This window comes from Lissotriton vulgaris, chromosome 5, assembly GCF_964263255.1.
Source record: "Lissotriton vulgaris chromosome 5, aLisVul1.2, whole genome shotgun sequence".
Classification (NCBI taxonomy): Eukaryota; Metazoa; Chordata; class Amphibia; order Caudata; family Salamandridae; genus Lissotriton; species Lissotriton vulgaris.
The window spans coordinates 101362997-101379982 of record NC_141693.1 but is presented as its reverse complement, the minus strand read 5'-3'; the positions used below and the strand labels follow the sequence as shown (position 1 = coordinate 101379982).

General features: G+C 48.4%; 1 protein-coding gene across 1 annotated transcript in view; it reads left to right on the top strand.

The window, feature by feature from the left end:
• The window catches only part of CNTRL (centriolin), an 857679-nt gene that overhangs the window by 627379 nt on the left and 213314 nt on the right, over positions 1-16986 (top strand). The window contains exons 32-34 of the mRNA XM_086920986.1: positions 291-406; positions 3093-3310; positions 9652-9809. Of these exons, the coding sequence (XP_086777112.1) occupies positions 291-406; positions 3093-3310; positions 9652-9809 (492 nt within the window). The remainder of the gene's footprint in view (positions 1-290; positions 407-3092; positions 3311-9651; positions 9810-16986) is intronic.

Here is a 16986-nt window from a genome sequence, read left to right as displayed (position 1 = left end):
GACATTGTAGAAGTATTCATGCATAAGCTGCACTTAGTTTTGAAATGCAAGACATGTCTGGGTGAAGTTATTGTTTTTTTTGGTCTTCTGTCAGTCTGCAGAAACATCTGTTGCATTGCATGCCAAATTGTGATTTGTTGCTCTTTCAAGCCAACTTGGGTTTCTGCAGTCTGCTACACAGTTCTTTACATGAACAAACTGCATTTTCTGTCGCAGTCGCATTTCATAAAGGTCAATTTATTTATGTGAATGCTTTAAAAACTGATTCTGTTTTCTATTCCTCAATTTAGAGCTCAAGCACGTTCTAGAACTGGTACAGCTGGAAAACAATGAACTTCAAGGTCTAAAGCAGCAGCACAATCAAAAGATCAATGAACTAGAAAAGGCTCAAGTTGCTGTACTGGAGGTAGGGTCTGCATTGTGCCCTGTTCGTGATAGGACGCTTTCCTGAATGAGGTGAAGGTAGGAAGGGATTAGATGTTCGGAGGGCAAGGGACAGCTTCCAGAATTTGGTAGTTTGTATGGAGAAACACTGTAAACTAATTCTTGTATGTGTAATCTAGTTTTTTTTAGGTTTTTTTTTCGCCATGAGATATGTACAGCAGTAGCATTCTGGACTGTTGGCATTTTGTGTGGTATTATGGCATGTAAATAGTGCATGTCATGGTCCAGCTTAGATTTGACAAGTGTGCTGACAGCACCTCCAATATTGACCTACTATGAAGAATCATCCTTTAATGATGGCTTTTATTTGGGAGATCATGCTTTCGACAGCATTGTAGTGGAGGAGATGTGGTTTAGTGACAAAGGCATGATACCTGACCCAGAAAATTAGCTTCTAATCGCAATGTTTACGATTGCCCAAGTAGATTGTGATTCTGAGCAAATTACTATCTTCCTGTGGTTGAAACAGGTGAAAAATGTATTGTGCGTCTCAATGATCCTGCAGCCTCTTCCAATCAGATCTTCTTTCATGTAACCCTATCTTATCAGAAACACATACCAACAATACTTTTCTATGTACTACACCAGTGCTTAATTTGAGACTGTGGTTTAGGGTTCTCGACACTGGCACTTAATGGTCAATACTGGCACTTGTGCCAGTATACCAGTGACTGTGTCTGGTTAATTTAGAGATGACTACAACAATAGTTAATTATTAATGCAATATACTTTAAAAATGACTATTACCTGCCTCCAAAATCATTCTTATAAATGTGGGGGCCTGAAATATTTCAAATTGACACACTTGTAGAAGTGTGATGATTAATATTGTGTTGTTACTATCAGTGGCAGCATTGCAGTGGCAATATATGGTGCAAGTTGCAGTGACCTCCTGATGAGAGCCCTGGCACTTAGTTTTTTACAAATTGAGCATGTACTACACTATGGCCCTCAATACGAGTTCCCAATATTTCGGTATGGGGACAACAAAGCCTGGAATAACAGATTGTGGCTGATATCCCCACATCACAATACAGTAATTATTAATTACTTTTCCTGGAATGGGGCATAACATACAGCCTCAAGAATATTGTGTCCAATTCCGTGCTTTTTCCCATTCAGTGTAAAATAGCAGCCCCAAATCAGCATTCTTTTCCCACCTGCATAGAGCATGCAATAGATGCAGTATGACAAATTATTATTATTTTTTTAAAATCTATTCCTCAGTGCACCAATCCACTAGAGCTAGGGCTCAATTCCGATGATGTTCAGAAGGGCTCCTAAATTGATTCGGCTCTGGAAAATCCGATCCGGAGCCCTTGTTTCTGACCAACTGGTTCCCAGTTCTGAATGACCAAGTACGATGCCTGGAAACCGTTAGCGCTGACCAAATCGGTTCCAGAAGTCATTCGGACAGGACATGTCTTCCAATCCGAGTTGTGCAGCTCTATGGATTTGATTTCCGAACGAGCATGTACGATGAACTATTCGGACAGCCTTTCCTTTTCGGTTTGGCCAGAACGAATCAGCTGCCAGAATCGGTCTTTGGGGGCCCGAAGCAGGTCCCCCTTAACCCGGGCCCTTTGAATTGAGCCCATGGGGCGCCTCTTCCCAACCATGCACAATGTGGCAGGCACCATGGAGTGCCCGCCACAGGGTTCACGCTTTCCCCAACTACTCCTTTTTGGGTGGAGCCTAGGCAGCATGCATGGGCTGCCTGCAAGACCTGTTGTTATCTCCTCTATTGGCTTTTGGCATGCCCATGAATTGCCATTTGTTTGTTGTGCCATTTAGAATTTTTTTTTTATGGGTGCATTGGATCTGATTCTCCTTCTTTTGCATTTTTGGGTCATGCCCAAGCGATTTCATTAATTGTTTGCTTGCGTTGGACTTCCCAATACGTCCCCGGTTCCTTATGTTCACCCCAATCTGCCTTTTTATTTTGTAAGCTATCAACATCTTTCTAGGCTCTTATGCCGTTTCACTGAGCAGTGCTCTGTTCGGCATCTGCATTGTGGCAATTTCTGTCCGGTAGCTGTTGAGCTATGCCAATAGCTCCTTTAAAAAAAATACGAGACCTCTTGCATTTCTAATGCTTGTTTCAATGGGAGCCTGTGTTCACGTTCGGATCACAGGCTCCCATTGAAGTCAATGGAAGCCCAACTGAATCTTATCCGGGTGTATCGTACTCGCTCGGTTGGACTCCTCCGATCCGAGTTGTCCGGAAAGCATTCGGGAACCGATTTGGTCGTAATGCTTTCCGAACGAGATCAGAATCGGGCACTTAATGTTAGATGTTACCTTTGGCTTATTTATTTATTTTAACTGTTGCTGCTTCTCAGCATCATCAAATCTCCTTTATTCCCCTTTTTTCGTAATCTAAATTCTAACTGAAAAGCTCTGTACCTGTAGAACACTTTCTTGTTTTGTAGCTAGGTTTAAACTATATAAATCACTCAGACCTAATTACAGACCAGTAGCATAAATCCTTAGGTGTACCTTTTGATTATTTTATACAATTGTCATCCCATTTTAGCACCCACATGGATGTGTAACCTTTAGAATAAAATATTGTTCCCTTATCGGCTGCTTTTTAACTGAAGACAACATCCCTTTATTTGTCTGAAAGTCTTGTTTGTTTTATTTAGGAAAAACTAAAGCTGGAAAATCTACAACGAGACACCCAGAGACAGCGTGGAGAAGTTGAGTGGCAAAGACAGCTACTAGAAAAAGATCACCAAGAAATTGAGCTTCTTATGGCTCAAATGCGCACTCTCCAAGATAGCGTGGAAACTCTAAGCAAAGAGCGCAAGCAGCTTGAGGAAAGTTGTCACAGTCTAAACAATAAATCTGTGAAAACTAAAAGGTATTTGTAAGCAGATCATGAAGTCAAACAAGAGCATTTTGAAATTCAATTATTTTAGTGGGAGCCACTTAGGAGATAAGAAATATTAGGATGGAGGAGTTTTCATCAAGGATGCCAAATTACGCCCAGAGGGAAAATCCATGGCAGATTTTCAGGGTAACCAGAGGCAGTGTAATGATTTCCATTTAGATTTGTATGTAAATTCATATCATATGAATATTTGAATACTCTGACCCAGATCCAGCTCTCCTAGGATTAAGTTGGGACACTGGCCATTGGCCAATGATAAAATGAAAGATCTAAAAAATAGATACATTTCAAAATATGCAATCCTTTGTGCAGATAACTTCACAAAATTCTTATATCAACATACTGTGCATATTAACAATACATAATATTTTCAATAATTTTTAGTTTGCTGGTAACGATTTATATGTAGTATGTGTGGCTGTAGATAAACATGCTATGCATACTCCTGCGATCTAGTGTTAGGCACTGACTGTTGCAACTTGTTTTTCTGCTAAGATCTTTTTCAAGCTAGGAAATCTCGATGACGCCTTCTCTGGTCGTGAGTGAGCATTGGTACAGACTAATTTGTTAGACTTTTTTCTTCCTTATCGAGTTCAGACATGTATAAGCATTGCTTCTGGTCCCCGGCGTGTTTGACATTTTCTGTCGTAGCCCAGTAGCCCATTGTCTTCCTTCCCATCACTGAGAAGACCTGTCGAAGCCATCAAGCTTCTTTGGATTCCCTTAATCACACAGGTTATGAGGAAGGTTAGGTAGGATTGCATGCAGGTGGCCTTTGGTGCGTTCTGCACAAGGAAGATCAGCATCTCTGAATTGGTGTTCCTCAGTGTCACCCCTCCTCTTCATCTTCCACTCAGGGCGGCCCTTATATCACAGTAAGGAGTTAAGGTGGTCTTACCTGACCTTCAGCACGAGGACTCAGTAGGGCAATTTGAACCCTGTTAATCCTAAGTTGTGGATGTCCCACTTACTGCTCAACTTTCTTGCCCCAAATCCATTTACTCTGTCAATGATTTGTGATTTAGTATGCCAAACTAAAAGTCGACATGCATGATTCAAAGTTATTTGTTTTGTGGTACATGCTTTCTCCAGTATTGGGGTATCTTTCATAGATTCACATGCTTGAATCATTACCCATCGTCTAAGTGGGAATTCCACAGTACATAAAAAGCAGTGAGTAATTACTCTAACATTAAAGTTAATAAAGAAAAACATTCACTTTAATATCTCGTCCTAGTCAGTAGGTATGGTCCAAACTCCAGCCAATCAGGAAACAGCACCCTCTAGAACCCTCTCCAGAGAGGCTCCAGGCTCTCTGATTTTCCAATGAACGTCGTGTGAAGGGAGTCTCCCTGATCTCTTCTCTTGCCCTTCTGGATTTCTTCAGATCTTCAGTTCAGCATGTCTTCTTCTTCTAAAGGATCTCTCTTCAGGCATTGTGACTCTTCTGGGAAATTTAGACTTCATTCAGATGCCCCCCACAAGAAGTGTATCTACTGACTTCACCCTGATCACCAGGTGTAAAATCTGCAGGACTTCCTCTCAAAAGACCCTGAGAGATAGAGAAGGATGTCTTCTTCTGTGGCTACCAAAGCTTAACTCCTTTGACGCTCCTGACGAGGTCAGCTCGTCATGAGCCACGGTGCTCGCTGGGCTAATTCCCCTGCTGTGCGAGCGTTCTAAGGAAACTGGTGTGGTCATGACGAGAGCACACGACCACCTTGCTGCATGACGAGCTAAGCTCGTCATGAGCACGGGGGGCTGTGCGCGCCCCCCCCCCTCACCCCAGCACAGCGGGGAAATGTGCCCCGAAGGGAAGGTGTTAAAACTAAAGACAATCCTGTATCTGATTATGAAAGTGATTCCTTACTAAAAACCACATCTTCTAAAAAAAGAGGGCCAGTGAGGCGGAGTTAGTATCTCCTAAGGCTGCTAAGGTGTTAAAAAAGCATCACCACACCTCAAAATCTGAGGATCAGCCTTCATCTTCGAAAAAGGAACGAGCCTCTGTCAAGGGTCAGTCTGTGCCCTCTACTCTAAATCCTCTTAAAAAAATCAAGCAGGCGTCAAAGTCTCTTCCAGGGTCATTTTTACTTCAGAAAAAGGATACTTTGTCAACAAAGCCGGCGACAACTCCTTCGTCGACGAGAACTTCCGTCACCATGACAACAACGTCGACTTTCTCTTCACCTCAGACTAAGATGAACATGTCATCGGCATTTTCTCCGCCGACATTAATCTCTGTGAGGGTGAGACCTTCATTGACTATAACCGCATCATCTTCGTCGACGAAAAAGAAAGAAATTCTGTCAGTACCATCGTCGACAGTAACTTCGTCGCCCCTCCGGCTGTTGGCTGCTCTGAAGAAAAAATCTCTTTAGTCAACGCAGGCCTTGTCGACGGTAGCCATGTCGATGGTAGCCTTGTTGACGGTAGCCTCGTCGACGGTAGCCTCGTCGACGGTAGCCTCGTCGACGGTAGCTTCGTCGACGGTAGCCTCATCGACGGTAGCCTCGTTGACGGTAGCCTCGTTGACGGTAGCCTCGTTGACGGTAGCCTCGTCAACAGGGCTGAAGACTTCAGAGGTAGAACCTCTTCAATGATCCTCCTCAACATCTAGATTGTCTATGCAAGAACTGTCAACAAAAACTTCATCTACAACATCCTCGTTGGTGATTGGTTTCACATCATCATCGATGCTTGTTCCCTCAATGAATTTGACTGCATCCAAGGATGATACAGGACTTCTACTTAGGAGAAGACCTTCACAGGAAGTAATATTGCCCATTCATACTTCCCCAAGTAGGTATTCAATGCAATTTTCCCAAAAGGTATACTGAAGTCATGTTAACAAGGTCCCCTGTGCCAGATCTCTTTCCATAAACTGTACGGTTGGTTCCCTAATTGGCAAAACCTTTAGCACCCCCTGTAAATCCCTAATAAATAGTACCCCTGGTACCTAGGGCATGAGGTACTAAAGAGGGTCCCTAAGGACACCTTAGAAGTGCTCCCTGAAAACCTACCAACTACTAGTGTGTTCTAACCAGCCTGCCACCACAGACAAGTTTCTGACCCCCAGGGGTGAGGCCCTACTCTTTCAGGAGGTCAGAAACCAAGCCTGCTTTGGTGGGAGGTCTTTACAACCCCTTCCGACAGGATGACCTGTAAATTAGCATTTCAAGACAGGAAGCTTCAAAGAGCCCACTACCTTTGGTATTCGAATCTCAGAGGAGAGGATACCCCTGACCAAGGACCCATTTGGCTTCAGGACAGACGAGAAAATTACTAGTCAGAGAGGCGTGTCCACCCTCCGGCTAGTTCCACCCCCAAAGGTGGGCTACCTAGTGTGGAGACAAAATTCAAAAGCCTGCCATCTTGGTGATGGCAGAATTAGGAACTCTGCGACAGGGTCATTCACTCTTGCCACAGGAAGTAGTCATATAGGGAGCATAGGGACCCCAGAGGGAAGTAGCCCTTTTGCTATTACTCTGCACTCCCCTAACACCCCTAAATCTAGTATTTAGGTGATCCCCTAACACCAGGAAATCAGATCCTGCTGACTTCAAAGAAGAAGACGGACGCTGAAGAGAACAGAAGACCAGCAACTTGACTGTGCGCCAACCCTACCTCCTTGACAATTGCACCAAAGACGACTCGTCCTACAGCTGCCTGTCCCTCCAAAAGCCTGGGAGGACTTCCAGCCTTCACGAGACCCAGGAACTCCTGTCTAGTATTGGATCTACTCCCTTGCATTCTCTAGGCATCTCAGAAGAGCTGTGAGGACTACGGACCGCCATAAACCCAACACACCTGCCCCTGTACCTCCTAGTTGAAGTGGGCCAACAGTGCCAGTGTGATCCCCAGACCCTTCAGACTCAAAGCCCACCTTGGGCTTCCCAGCTGTGGACTTCCCAATCTGTCTGCAGGCTCTTTGTACAGATCACCCTCTATTACAAGTGTCTCGGTGACATAAAACCGATGCCTCTACACCTCTGCACCCGGCTGCCCCGGCCAGAGGAGAAGAGGACCAAAGAAGTCTCTGAGCATATTGAGACCCGAGCCCACTTGTTGGTTCAGCCTGACTGGTCTCCCAGTCCAAGCTTTCTGCATAATTTCAACTGGACCGATCCCCATTGACTAACATTGGGCACTCAACGCTGTATTGCACCACTGCATCAGGCCGCCGAAGTGCCACCTGAGGTGACCGGTTGGTGCTGCCTTGGACCTTGTCCCATACTCATCTAAAGCCCAGGAGATTGGTCTCGTAAGTCGCTTTGAAGTACTTTTATGCAGTGTATGTCTTTCCTCCATAGGTTAACAATACTCGTCAGAAATTGAAAAAAGGGAGTGTACCTTTTTGAATACTATAAATATTTCTATTTTGAAACATTTACCTGATTTTGATGATCGTGATGCCAAAAGTTCAATAAAGATATGTGTTATTTTTATAAATTGGTGTGGATCTCCTTATTGAGTCGTATGTACAATTTATTTACTGTGTATGTATTGCAGATGTTTAACGCTCCTCTCTGATAAGGCTGCTCGTCCTCACTACCCACTAAGAGAATACCTTGGGATTTGCAAGAGCAAGCCCCTGTCCACTTATAAGAGATGCCTGGACTCTTTGCACAGTACAACTCTTTTTGGTATACTAAATAAAGAGTAAGCCTGGGCGGTAAATCCGTTCCACTTGCGGAATTTGGGTAATTTCGTGTTTCGCGGAGAATGCGAAATTGCCCAAAATTCTTTGTTCCGTGACTTCGCGAAATGTTTTGCTTGTTTGCGTTTTCAAAATGCGTGTTTGCAAGATATTTCCCCCCCGAGCACGCAAACAGCGATTGCGAACAGTAAAAAAGCATCACGAAGAAGCAATTCCACGTGTTCGCGGAGATTTTTTACCGTTTCGCGAAGATTTGCGTGACACGATTACGGAAATTCCGCCCACCCCCTAATAAAGAGCCAGCTTCCTACACTTTCTTTTCTCCATATCATCACTCCCAAAAAGAGGAGAGACTCCCCTGCCTGGACACAAAAAGAGCATTGTTGTTTTATCTTGTCTGCACAATAGAGTTGTGGGAGGATGATCAACTATGTGGGAGTAGAAATGGGAAAGCAGTGCAGTACAGAATAGAGCAAATACAAGGCGATGATGGAAGGAGCACTAAAACTTTTCAGACACTCACCCCCCAGTCACAGATCTGGGTTGAATCTATCATCGTTCTTTAGCTCACTTCGCCATAACAGTTCAGACTCCGCTATATGCAAATCAGTCTTGACCCTGTGCTGGGTCTGAACTGGGGTGGCAAAGTGAACTAAAGAACGGTGATGGATTCAACCCAGATCTGTGACTGGGGGTGAGTGTCTGAAAAGTTTTAGCGCTCCTTCCATCATCCCCTTGTGTTTGCTTAGTACAGAATAGAACCATCTCCCAGTGGATTGTCGTGTGCATTAAGATATGCTACGCCTTGGCCAAGAAGACGTTCCTGAGAGCTTGCATGCTTACTCTACTAGAGCCAAGGCTACAACTACTGTGTTAGGATGCAGCATTCTCCTCCTGGACATCTGCCAGGTAGCAATGTGGGCATCACTGCCCATGTTCACAAAACACTACTGCCTGGACTGTCAGGTCCACGGGGACAGGCACATTGAAGACCCACGTCTCGAGAGGTATTACTTAGATATGGAATTCGAAGTTACAAAATCTGCGGCTAGAAGTCTCTGTCAGATGAACAAGTTACTTACCTTTGGTAATGCCTTATTTGGTAGAGACTCTGTCTACCTGCAGATTCCCAACCGACCCTCTTTGCTCTGCAAACTGGTTCAGGTGAAATGAACACCCTTTTCAGGGCCTTAATCTTTTCCATAACAGGGCTCATTGTTGCTCCGCACTCCTGGCATGGAAAGTTGCGAAAGTAACTGACATCAACCTGCCAAAGTGGCATCTATATAGGTACAGCACACGTCACTTCTGGCACAGCCGACACTGAGCCAAACCAAGCCACCTACTGGCACACAGGGGTACTGCTCGAAAATCTTACATTTCCAGTCTGATGCCAGGGGATATTCAGAGGTAGGGGATCTGCGGCTACATAGTCTCTACTTAATTTTTTTTTTAAGCAGCATCTTATTTGTTTGGCCAATGAAAGTACACTACTTTTGCAAAATAGGGAATGCCATTTGATGTACCAATGTTTGAAAGATTTGCTGTACGTTGGATGTGGAAGAATTTGATGAAGACCCCTGTACAAACATTATGCTAAAAACCTTTCTACTGTTGAAAACTGTAACAGGTTTTTTGGCTAACATTTCAGAATGGTTGCAGTGACCGAAGACAGCAATAAAGTTGCAATGTCTAAGATGGAGAAATTGGAAATGAACATCAAGGAAATGGAACAAGAAATTGGTCAACTGAACAAGCAGAAACTTTCCATGCAGAATGAGAACACTACAGTGCAACAACTTCTGCAAGGTAACATGTGGAACTGTAGGTAGACTGTGTCCTGGTAAAATCCCATGTTACCAAATTATGTTTTGAATTGTCCCAGTCTCTTTCCCGCTCCTGAATGTCTTTGGTAAGTTTAAAGTGTATTCACAATAATGTATTTACAGCTGAAACATACCATCACCTGGTAGATCTCTTGTTTATTTGATCATTACAGCACTTGTACCTTAGAGATTGTTTTTAGTTTGTAAACTTTATTTTATTGTTACTTGTGGCCATTACCTGTATAGCGGTCCAATTTGGGGCCGACTTCTCTCGCTGTTTTGCTGCTTCCCAATTCGGAACTCTTATCCTCCAACCCTTTCTACTGACTCTCTGGTCCACCGCGGGCATCCCTTTGTGCAGAGAGAGTAATTTCCTTTCCCTGCTATTTTGCTGGCCACCATCTTGTGAGGGTGACGGTCCAGCGTTTTTCCACTTATGCTTCTGGGGGCTTCAAAGAATGCAGGTCCGAGGGCGCAGCGGACGCACACAGCGGGCACACCGCTGGCACACCGAAGGTGCACCAAATGCAAGCCCGTCTGCGCCCGGACCGCTCTCACCGTCAGCCCCCCCTGCCAATTTGGCCTTAGATATCAAAGGCCAAATTAGTTGTTCCAGGGATACCCTGTTATTCCTCACGTGACCTTTGCACTGGCCCTCAATTGGACCCTCTCTGTTGTAATGATGACATTAAATGCCCAACCTGTAACTTCTATCTAACTAATCTACACTGTATGCCTCTCACACAATCAGCATAGATAACTCCAAAAACAAAGAAAACTAGCTACAGCTGCACTCTCATTAACACCAGATTACTTGTTAACATGCTTTAGAGTTTGCAGACTTCATAGAAGGTCAGAGTATCGACCTAGCTTTTATTACTGAGACCTGGGCAGACTCAACATTTGACCCAGACTTACTAGTAGCATTACCTGCAGGTTTCAGGATATACAGACGTTACAGGTCTTGCAATAATATTTAGAGAACATCTTAAAACAATTTATAACATTCTTTCTAATGTGCCTCTTTGCGAAGCTATTTATTTTAAAATTGAAGTAAACCGCCACTATTCTAATAACGGACTTCTCGTTTATCGACCACCCGGCTCCAGAACAGCCTTTATTTAATCTATTGGCAATCTTAACCCTCAGCTCCACTGGCTATCCTCCCTCCCCTTGACATGGTCTGACCATAAGGCAGTCATGTTTGAATTAAATGGACTATCTGAGGTAGAATCAGTCTGCCCACAAATTGGGAGCAGTACGAAGCGTCAGTGGAGTATCGTTGATGCTGGGCAGCTTAATACATCCCTTATACCATCCGGCCCGATCTCTGAGATCTGAATCATTGTTCCTTGCTGTGGTTCCTCGAGTAAAAAAGGCCCGCATTGGAGGCCGCTCTTTCATGTTGCAGGCACCGCAGCTTTGGAATTCTCTGCCCTTGGCATTACGCAGTACATCTAATTTACTGACTTTTAGGAAAGGCCTCAAAACATGGCTCTTTGCCCGCTAGTGCGCTCTTTTTCTACTGCTGGATCTGTTTTTATTCTTACTGCTCTGTTTTTATTTCACTGTGTTGTGTTTGTCTGTTTCTGGTTGCCAATAAAAGCGCCAGGACACTCTATCGGAGTAGCCGTGCGCTATAGAAGACCAATTTAACATAACATAAACTAACTCCTCCGATCTGCCCTAATTTAGACATATCAGTTCGCAACTACCATCAATGGCTGGATACATCATTAACTCAACTAGTCCCAGCAAAAAAATCTACTACTGGTAGCATTACCTGCAGGTTTCAGGATATAACGACATTATATTCCCGAGGGCCACCAGTGGTTGTCCCAGGCGGAGGTGCCGGGTCCGAGGATGAGGACCTCGGTCTTCTCTGAGTTGAGCTTCAAACAGCTGTCTTTCATCCAGGCTGCCTCGTTCTTCATTCCTTCCTGGAAGCAGAGTCTGGTGTCTTCTGGATTCTTTATGAGTGAGAGGATGAGCTGGGTGTCGTCAGCGTAGGATACACTGCTGAGCCCATGCTGTCTGACGATGGCGGGTAGGGGGGCAATGTAGATGTTAAAGAGCGTGGGACTGAGCGATGATACTTGGAGTGCTCCGCAGTAGATATAGGTGGGTTCGGAGAGAAAGAGAGGGAGTCTATTCCTCTGGGTTCTGCCGGAGAGGAAGAATTGGATCCAGTTGAGGGCGCTCCTTGGATCCCTGCATCATGAAGTCGAGTTGCGAGCGTGCAATGTGAAACAGTGTCTAAGGATGTGGAGAGGTCTAGAAGGATGAGGGCAGCAGTGTGTCCCTGGTCGAGTAGCATGCGGATGTCGTCAGTGGCGGCGAGGAGGGCAGTCTCAGTACTGTGGTTGCTTCGAAATCCAGACTGGGAGGCGTCTAGGATGGCGTTCTCTTTGATGAAGGCGGTCAGCTGGGTGTTTACGAGTCTCTCGGTGACTTTGGCCACGAAGCGTAGCAGAGAGATAGGCAGGTAGTTTTTCAGGTCTGTTGGGTCGGCCATTGGCTTCTTGAGGAGGGGTTTAACATCCGCCCGTTTCCAGTCATTGGGGACGATGCCGGACATGAAGGAGGCGTTGATGGTCCGTCCCAGTTCAGGTGCGATGGCGGCGGCGGCCCTGTGGAATATGTGAGGTGGGCAGGGGTCCGTTGGAGCTCCTGAGTGGGTTTTCTTCATGGTTGTGGTGATGTGTTCGGCAGTGGCGGGATTCCAGGTCATGATGGTTGGTTTATCGCCGGCATTGGGGGGGGGGAGAGTTTGGCGTCTGTTCGCTGAAGTTGTCGTAGAGGACCTTGATCTTCAGATGGAAGTAGGAGCTGAACTTGTCGCAGAGTTCTTGGGAAGTTGTGACGTCCGTGGCTTCGCTGGGAGGTTTTGCAAACTGCTGTATGACGTTGAACAGTTCCTTGGCGTTGGTCACGTTGATCTGAAAGAAACAGGTTAGTATTAGATTCCTTACCTTAGAATATCCCCAGGCGTCAGACTGGATCCGGAAACTTTTGCGTAGCAATACCCTGCGCGTCGGTAGGCGTTGTCCGCGGCTCCGTGTCCGTCGTCGGCATCTTAAGTGACGGAATGACGTCGCCGGAGTACTTAGACGCCGCCCTCGCTCGCTGATGTCAGTTCTTCTTTTTTACGTGCCAGCTAGCGCAGATCCGGAGAAGCTCTACCCCTTAGTCAATTTTGCCAGTAGGGATGCCCAGGTTCAAACCCTGCGTGAATTGCAGCTCCGTCCATTACCACCCCCTTTTGTACTGCTTTTGGCCGCCATAAGTGTGGCAGGGTATGCTCAGAAATGAGTCTTTTGCTCACTTTGCCACTGGATTCAAGCAAGCCGGACTGAAGACGGATGGAATGCCAGAAACCGGTCCTCGGAAGCTTGTTTACGGTCCAGGGAAGGCATGGCTTGGCAGTTCTGGCTGGACTGTTCCCATGAGGCACAGGGTCAGACTGATTTGCATATAGCCATGTCTGAAATGGGGTGGCAGAGTGGGTTAAAGAACGGTGATGGATTAAACCCAGATCTTTTGACTGGGTGTGAGTGTTTGATTGGTTCAGATGCTCCGTCCATTACCACCCCCTTTTGTACTGCTTTTGGCCGCCATAAGTGTGGCAGGGTATGCTCAGACATGAGTCTTTTGCTCACTTTGCCACTGGATTCAAGCAAGCCGGGCTGAAGACGGCTGGAATACCAGAAACCGGTCCTCGGAAGCTTGTTTCCGGTCCAGGGATGGCATGGCTTGGCAGTTCGGGCTGGACTGTTCCCATGAGGCACAGGGTCAGACTGATTTGCATATAGCCATGTCTGAACTGGGGTGGCAGAGTGGGCTAAAGAACGGTGATGGATTAAACCCAGATCTTTTGACTGGGTGTGAGTGTTTGATTGGTTCAGATGCTCCGTCCATTACCACCCCCTTTTGTACCGCTTTTGGCCGCCATAAGTGTGGCAGGGTATGCTCAGACGTGAGTCCCTTGCTCACTTTGCAACTGGATTCAAGCAAGCCGGGCTGAAGACGGCTGGAATGCCAGAAACCGGTACTCGGAAGCTTGTTTCTGGTCCAGGGAAGGCATGGCTTGGCAGTTCGGGCTGGACTGTTCCCATGAGGCACAGGGTCAGACTGATTTGCATATAGCCATGTCTGAACTGGGGTGGCAGAGTGGGCTAAAGAACGGTGATGGATTAAACCCAGATCTTTTGACTGGGTGTGAGTGTTTGATTGGTTCAGATGCTCCGCCTATTACCACCCCCTTTTGGGCGCTTCAGCCCCGGCGCAGCCGGCGACTTCGGTCCCGGCGCCGCTGGCCCCCGATGGATCCGGTTCCGGTCCGGGTCGTCGCCGGTCGACCTCGCCGGCACCGGCCCCTAGGGTGTCACCCCCGGCGCCGCCTCTGAGCGACGCCGTCCCCGATCCTACCGTCGATTCGGTTCCAGCGCCGGAGCGGCGCCACTGGGCGCCGCTCTCGACGTCGCCACTGGGCGCCGCTCTCGACGTCGCTTGGCGATTTTTACTGAACCGGCCCCATCCTTTGAACCTGAATTTCAGGTGATGGGTGACGAGGGAGATTGGGAGGGGTCTGTGGACCCTCTGGCACAGAAGTGCCAGTCTCAACAGGACTGGACATGTGAGCTTGGGGATGCCAGTGTGCTGGACACTTTGCCTGACACTGGCTTTGTCTCCCCTCCAACCGTAGGCTACGGAGGAGGGGGCTACCTACAGTGTAGTGTTGATGCGGGCGGCCAAGGCATTGGGCCTAGAGCTCCCTGTCGCGGCCGTGAGGACTAACCTCCTCACTGAGGTCCTTAAACCGCAGGCAGGCTCGGCTGAGCGTCTGTTGCCGTTTAATGAGGCCTTGTGTGACGTTCTTTTGGGCACTTGGTCCAAGCCCTCTACAGGTCCGCCTGTAGATATGAACGTGGCCAAATGCTACCCCCTGACTCCGGACGACCCTTGCTGTCCACCCACCCCCACCCCTGAGAGCCAGCTTCCCAGACCGCATTCCCGACGGCTCCGCCCGATCAGGAATCCAAGAGGTACGAGCAATTCGATAAGAAGGTGTTCTCGTCCCTAAGTTTGGGACTGCGGTCAGTCAACACCCATGCCTCTTGGGCCGCTACATACACACTCTATGGGACACGGTCGCGGACGTGCTGCCACAATGTCCGGAGGGGGTTCGGACTAAACTCACCCAAGCCTTTGCGGCGGGTCGAGATGCGGCACGGTAGTCCATCCGGTGTGGGCTGGATACCACGGACTCACTGGGCAGAGCGATGGCAACGATGGTGGCGGTTCGACGCCACGCCTGGTTGAGGACCGCCAACTTTTCGGCTGATGTCCAGGTCACCCTTCTGGACATGCCGTTTAATGGCCGTCGCCTCTTTGGCGACAAGGCAGACCATGCGCTTGAGCGTTTTAAGGACTCCAGGGCTACGGCCAAGACCTTGGGCCTCTCGGCCCCACGTCAGCAATCGGGTGCCTTTTGCTCCTTTCGTGGCCAAGGAAGGGGCACTCCCACACGTGCTGCCAGCCACGCACCGCAGACTAATACACAGCGCGGTGGCGGCCGTGGAAACCGCCGTGGCGTCGGACGGGGACAACGGCGAGGCCAGTCCACACCTTCCCCTGCAGCATCCGCCTCAAAACCCTCCTAGTCCGTACTCTCAGGCCCATGTGACGCCAGTGGGGGGCAGGGTTCGCCATCACCACTTCCACTGGCGCACTGTCACGTCGGACAGGTGGGTGCTGCAAATCGTCCGAAGGGGCTACTCCCTCCCCTTCGAGGTGACCCCTCCAGCCATGCCACCGCAATACCACTGCGTGTCGGGGGATCACTTGCAACTTCTGCAAGAGGAAGTTACGGCCCTCTTGGCCAAGGGGGCCATCGAGCGCGTTCCTGGGCCGGAAGTAGGGTGTGGTTGTTACTCCCACTACTTTCTGGTACCCAAGAAGGGCAAAGAGGGCCTGCACCCTATCTTGGACCTACGGAACGTCAACGATTTCCTCCGGAAGGAGAAGTTCAAAATGCTGACACTGGCTCAGGTCTTAGCAGCTCTGGACCCAGGAGACTGGATGGTAGCGTTGGACTTGCAGGACGCTTATTTCCACATCCCCGTCCTGCCCGCCCACCGGCGCTACCTGCAGTTCACGGTAGGCCACAAGCACTTTCAGTTTAACGTGCTCCCCTTCGGCCTTACCAACTCCCCACGGGTGTTCACGAAAGTGATGGCGGTGGTCGCAGCTCATCTAAGCAGGTTAGGGGTTTCAGTCTTCCTCTACCTCGACGACTGGTTGTTGAAGGCAGGCTCACCCCAGACAGTCGTCAGCCACCTCCAGACAACGGCGGACCTCCTGCACCAGCTGTGGTTTTCCATCAATGTGCCGAAGTCACACCTGTGCCCCTCTCAGAAGCTCCTCTTCATCGGAGCGGTCCTCGACTCAGCGCAGTTTCGGGTTTATTCTCCCGAAAAGCGGGTCCGGGATATTCAGGCTCTGATTCTAATCTTTCAGCCTTTATCCCGGGTCTCGGTCAGGTTGATGCTGCGGCTTCTGGGGCTGATGGCCTCCTGGTGCATCATGCCCGGTGGCGGATGTGGGCTCTGCAGTGGGACCTGAAGTTTCAGTGGGCCCAGCATCAGGGCAACCTGTCCGACGATGTCCTGAACTCGGAAAGCACTGCGAGACAGCTGCAGTGGTGGCTCACGGACCGCGATTGGGTCAGCGGCAGATCCCTCTCCCGTCCCCAACCGGAGCACGTAGTTGTGACGGACGCGTCCCTCCAGGGCTGGGGAGGCAACATGGGAGAGGCAGAGATTAGAGGCCTCTGGTCTCCGGCGGAGTTCCGGCTCCATATCAACCTTCTGGAGCTGCGGGCGATTTGTCTAGGACTGAAGGCATTCCTCCCCTCTGTCCGGGGGAGTGTAGTGCAGGTGTTCACGGACAACACCACCGCCATGTGGTACTGCAACAAATAGGGCGGGGTGGGGTCGTGGACCCTCTGCCCGGAGGATCTGTCCCTCTGGCAGTGCCTGGAACATCAGGGGCTGACCTGGTGGCTCAACACCTGGCAGGTTCTCTGAACGCCAGGGCGGACGAGCTCAGCCGAAGGTGCATGATGGATCACGCATAGCGTCTGAACTCTGACGTGGCGC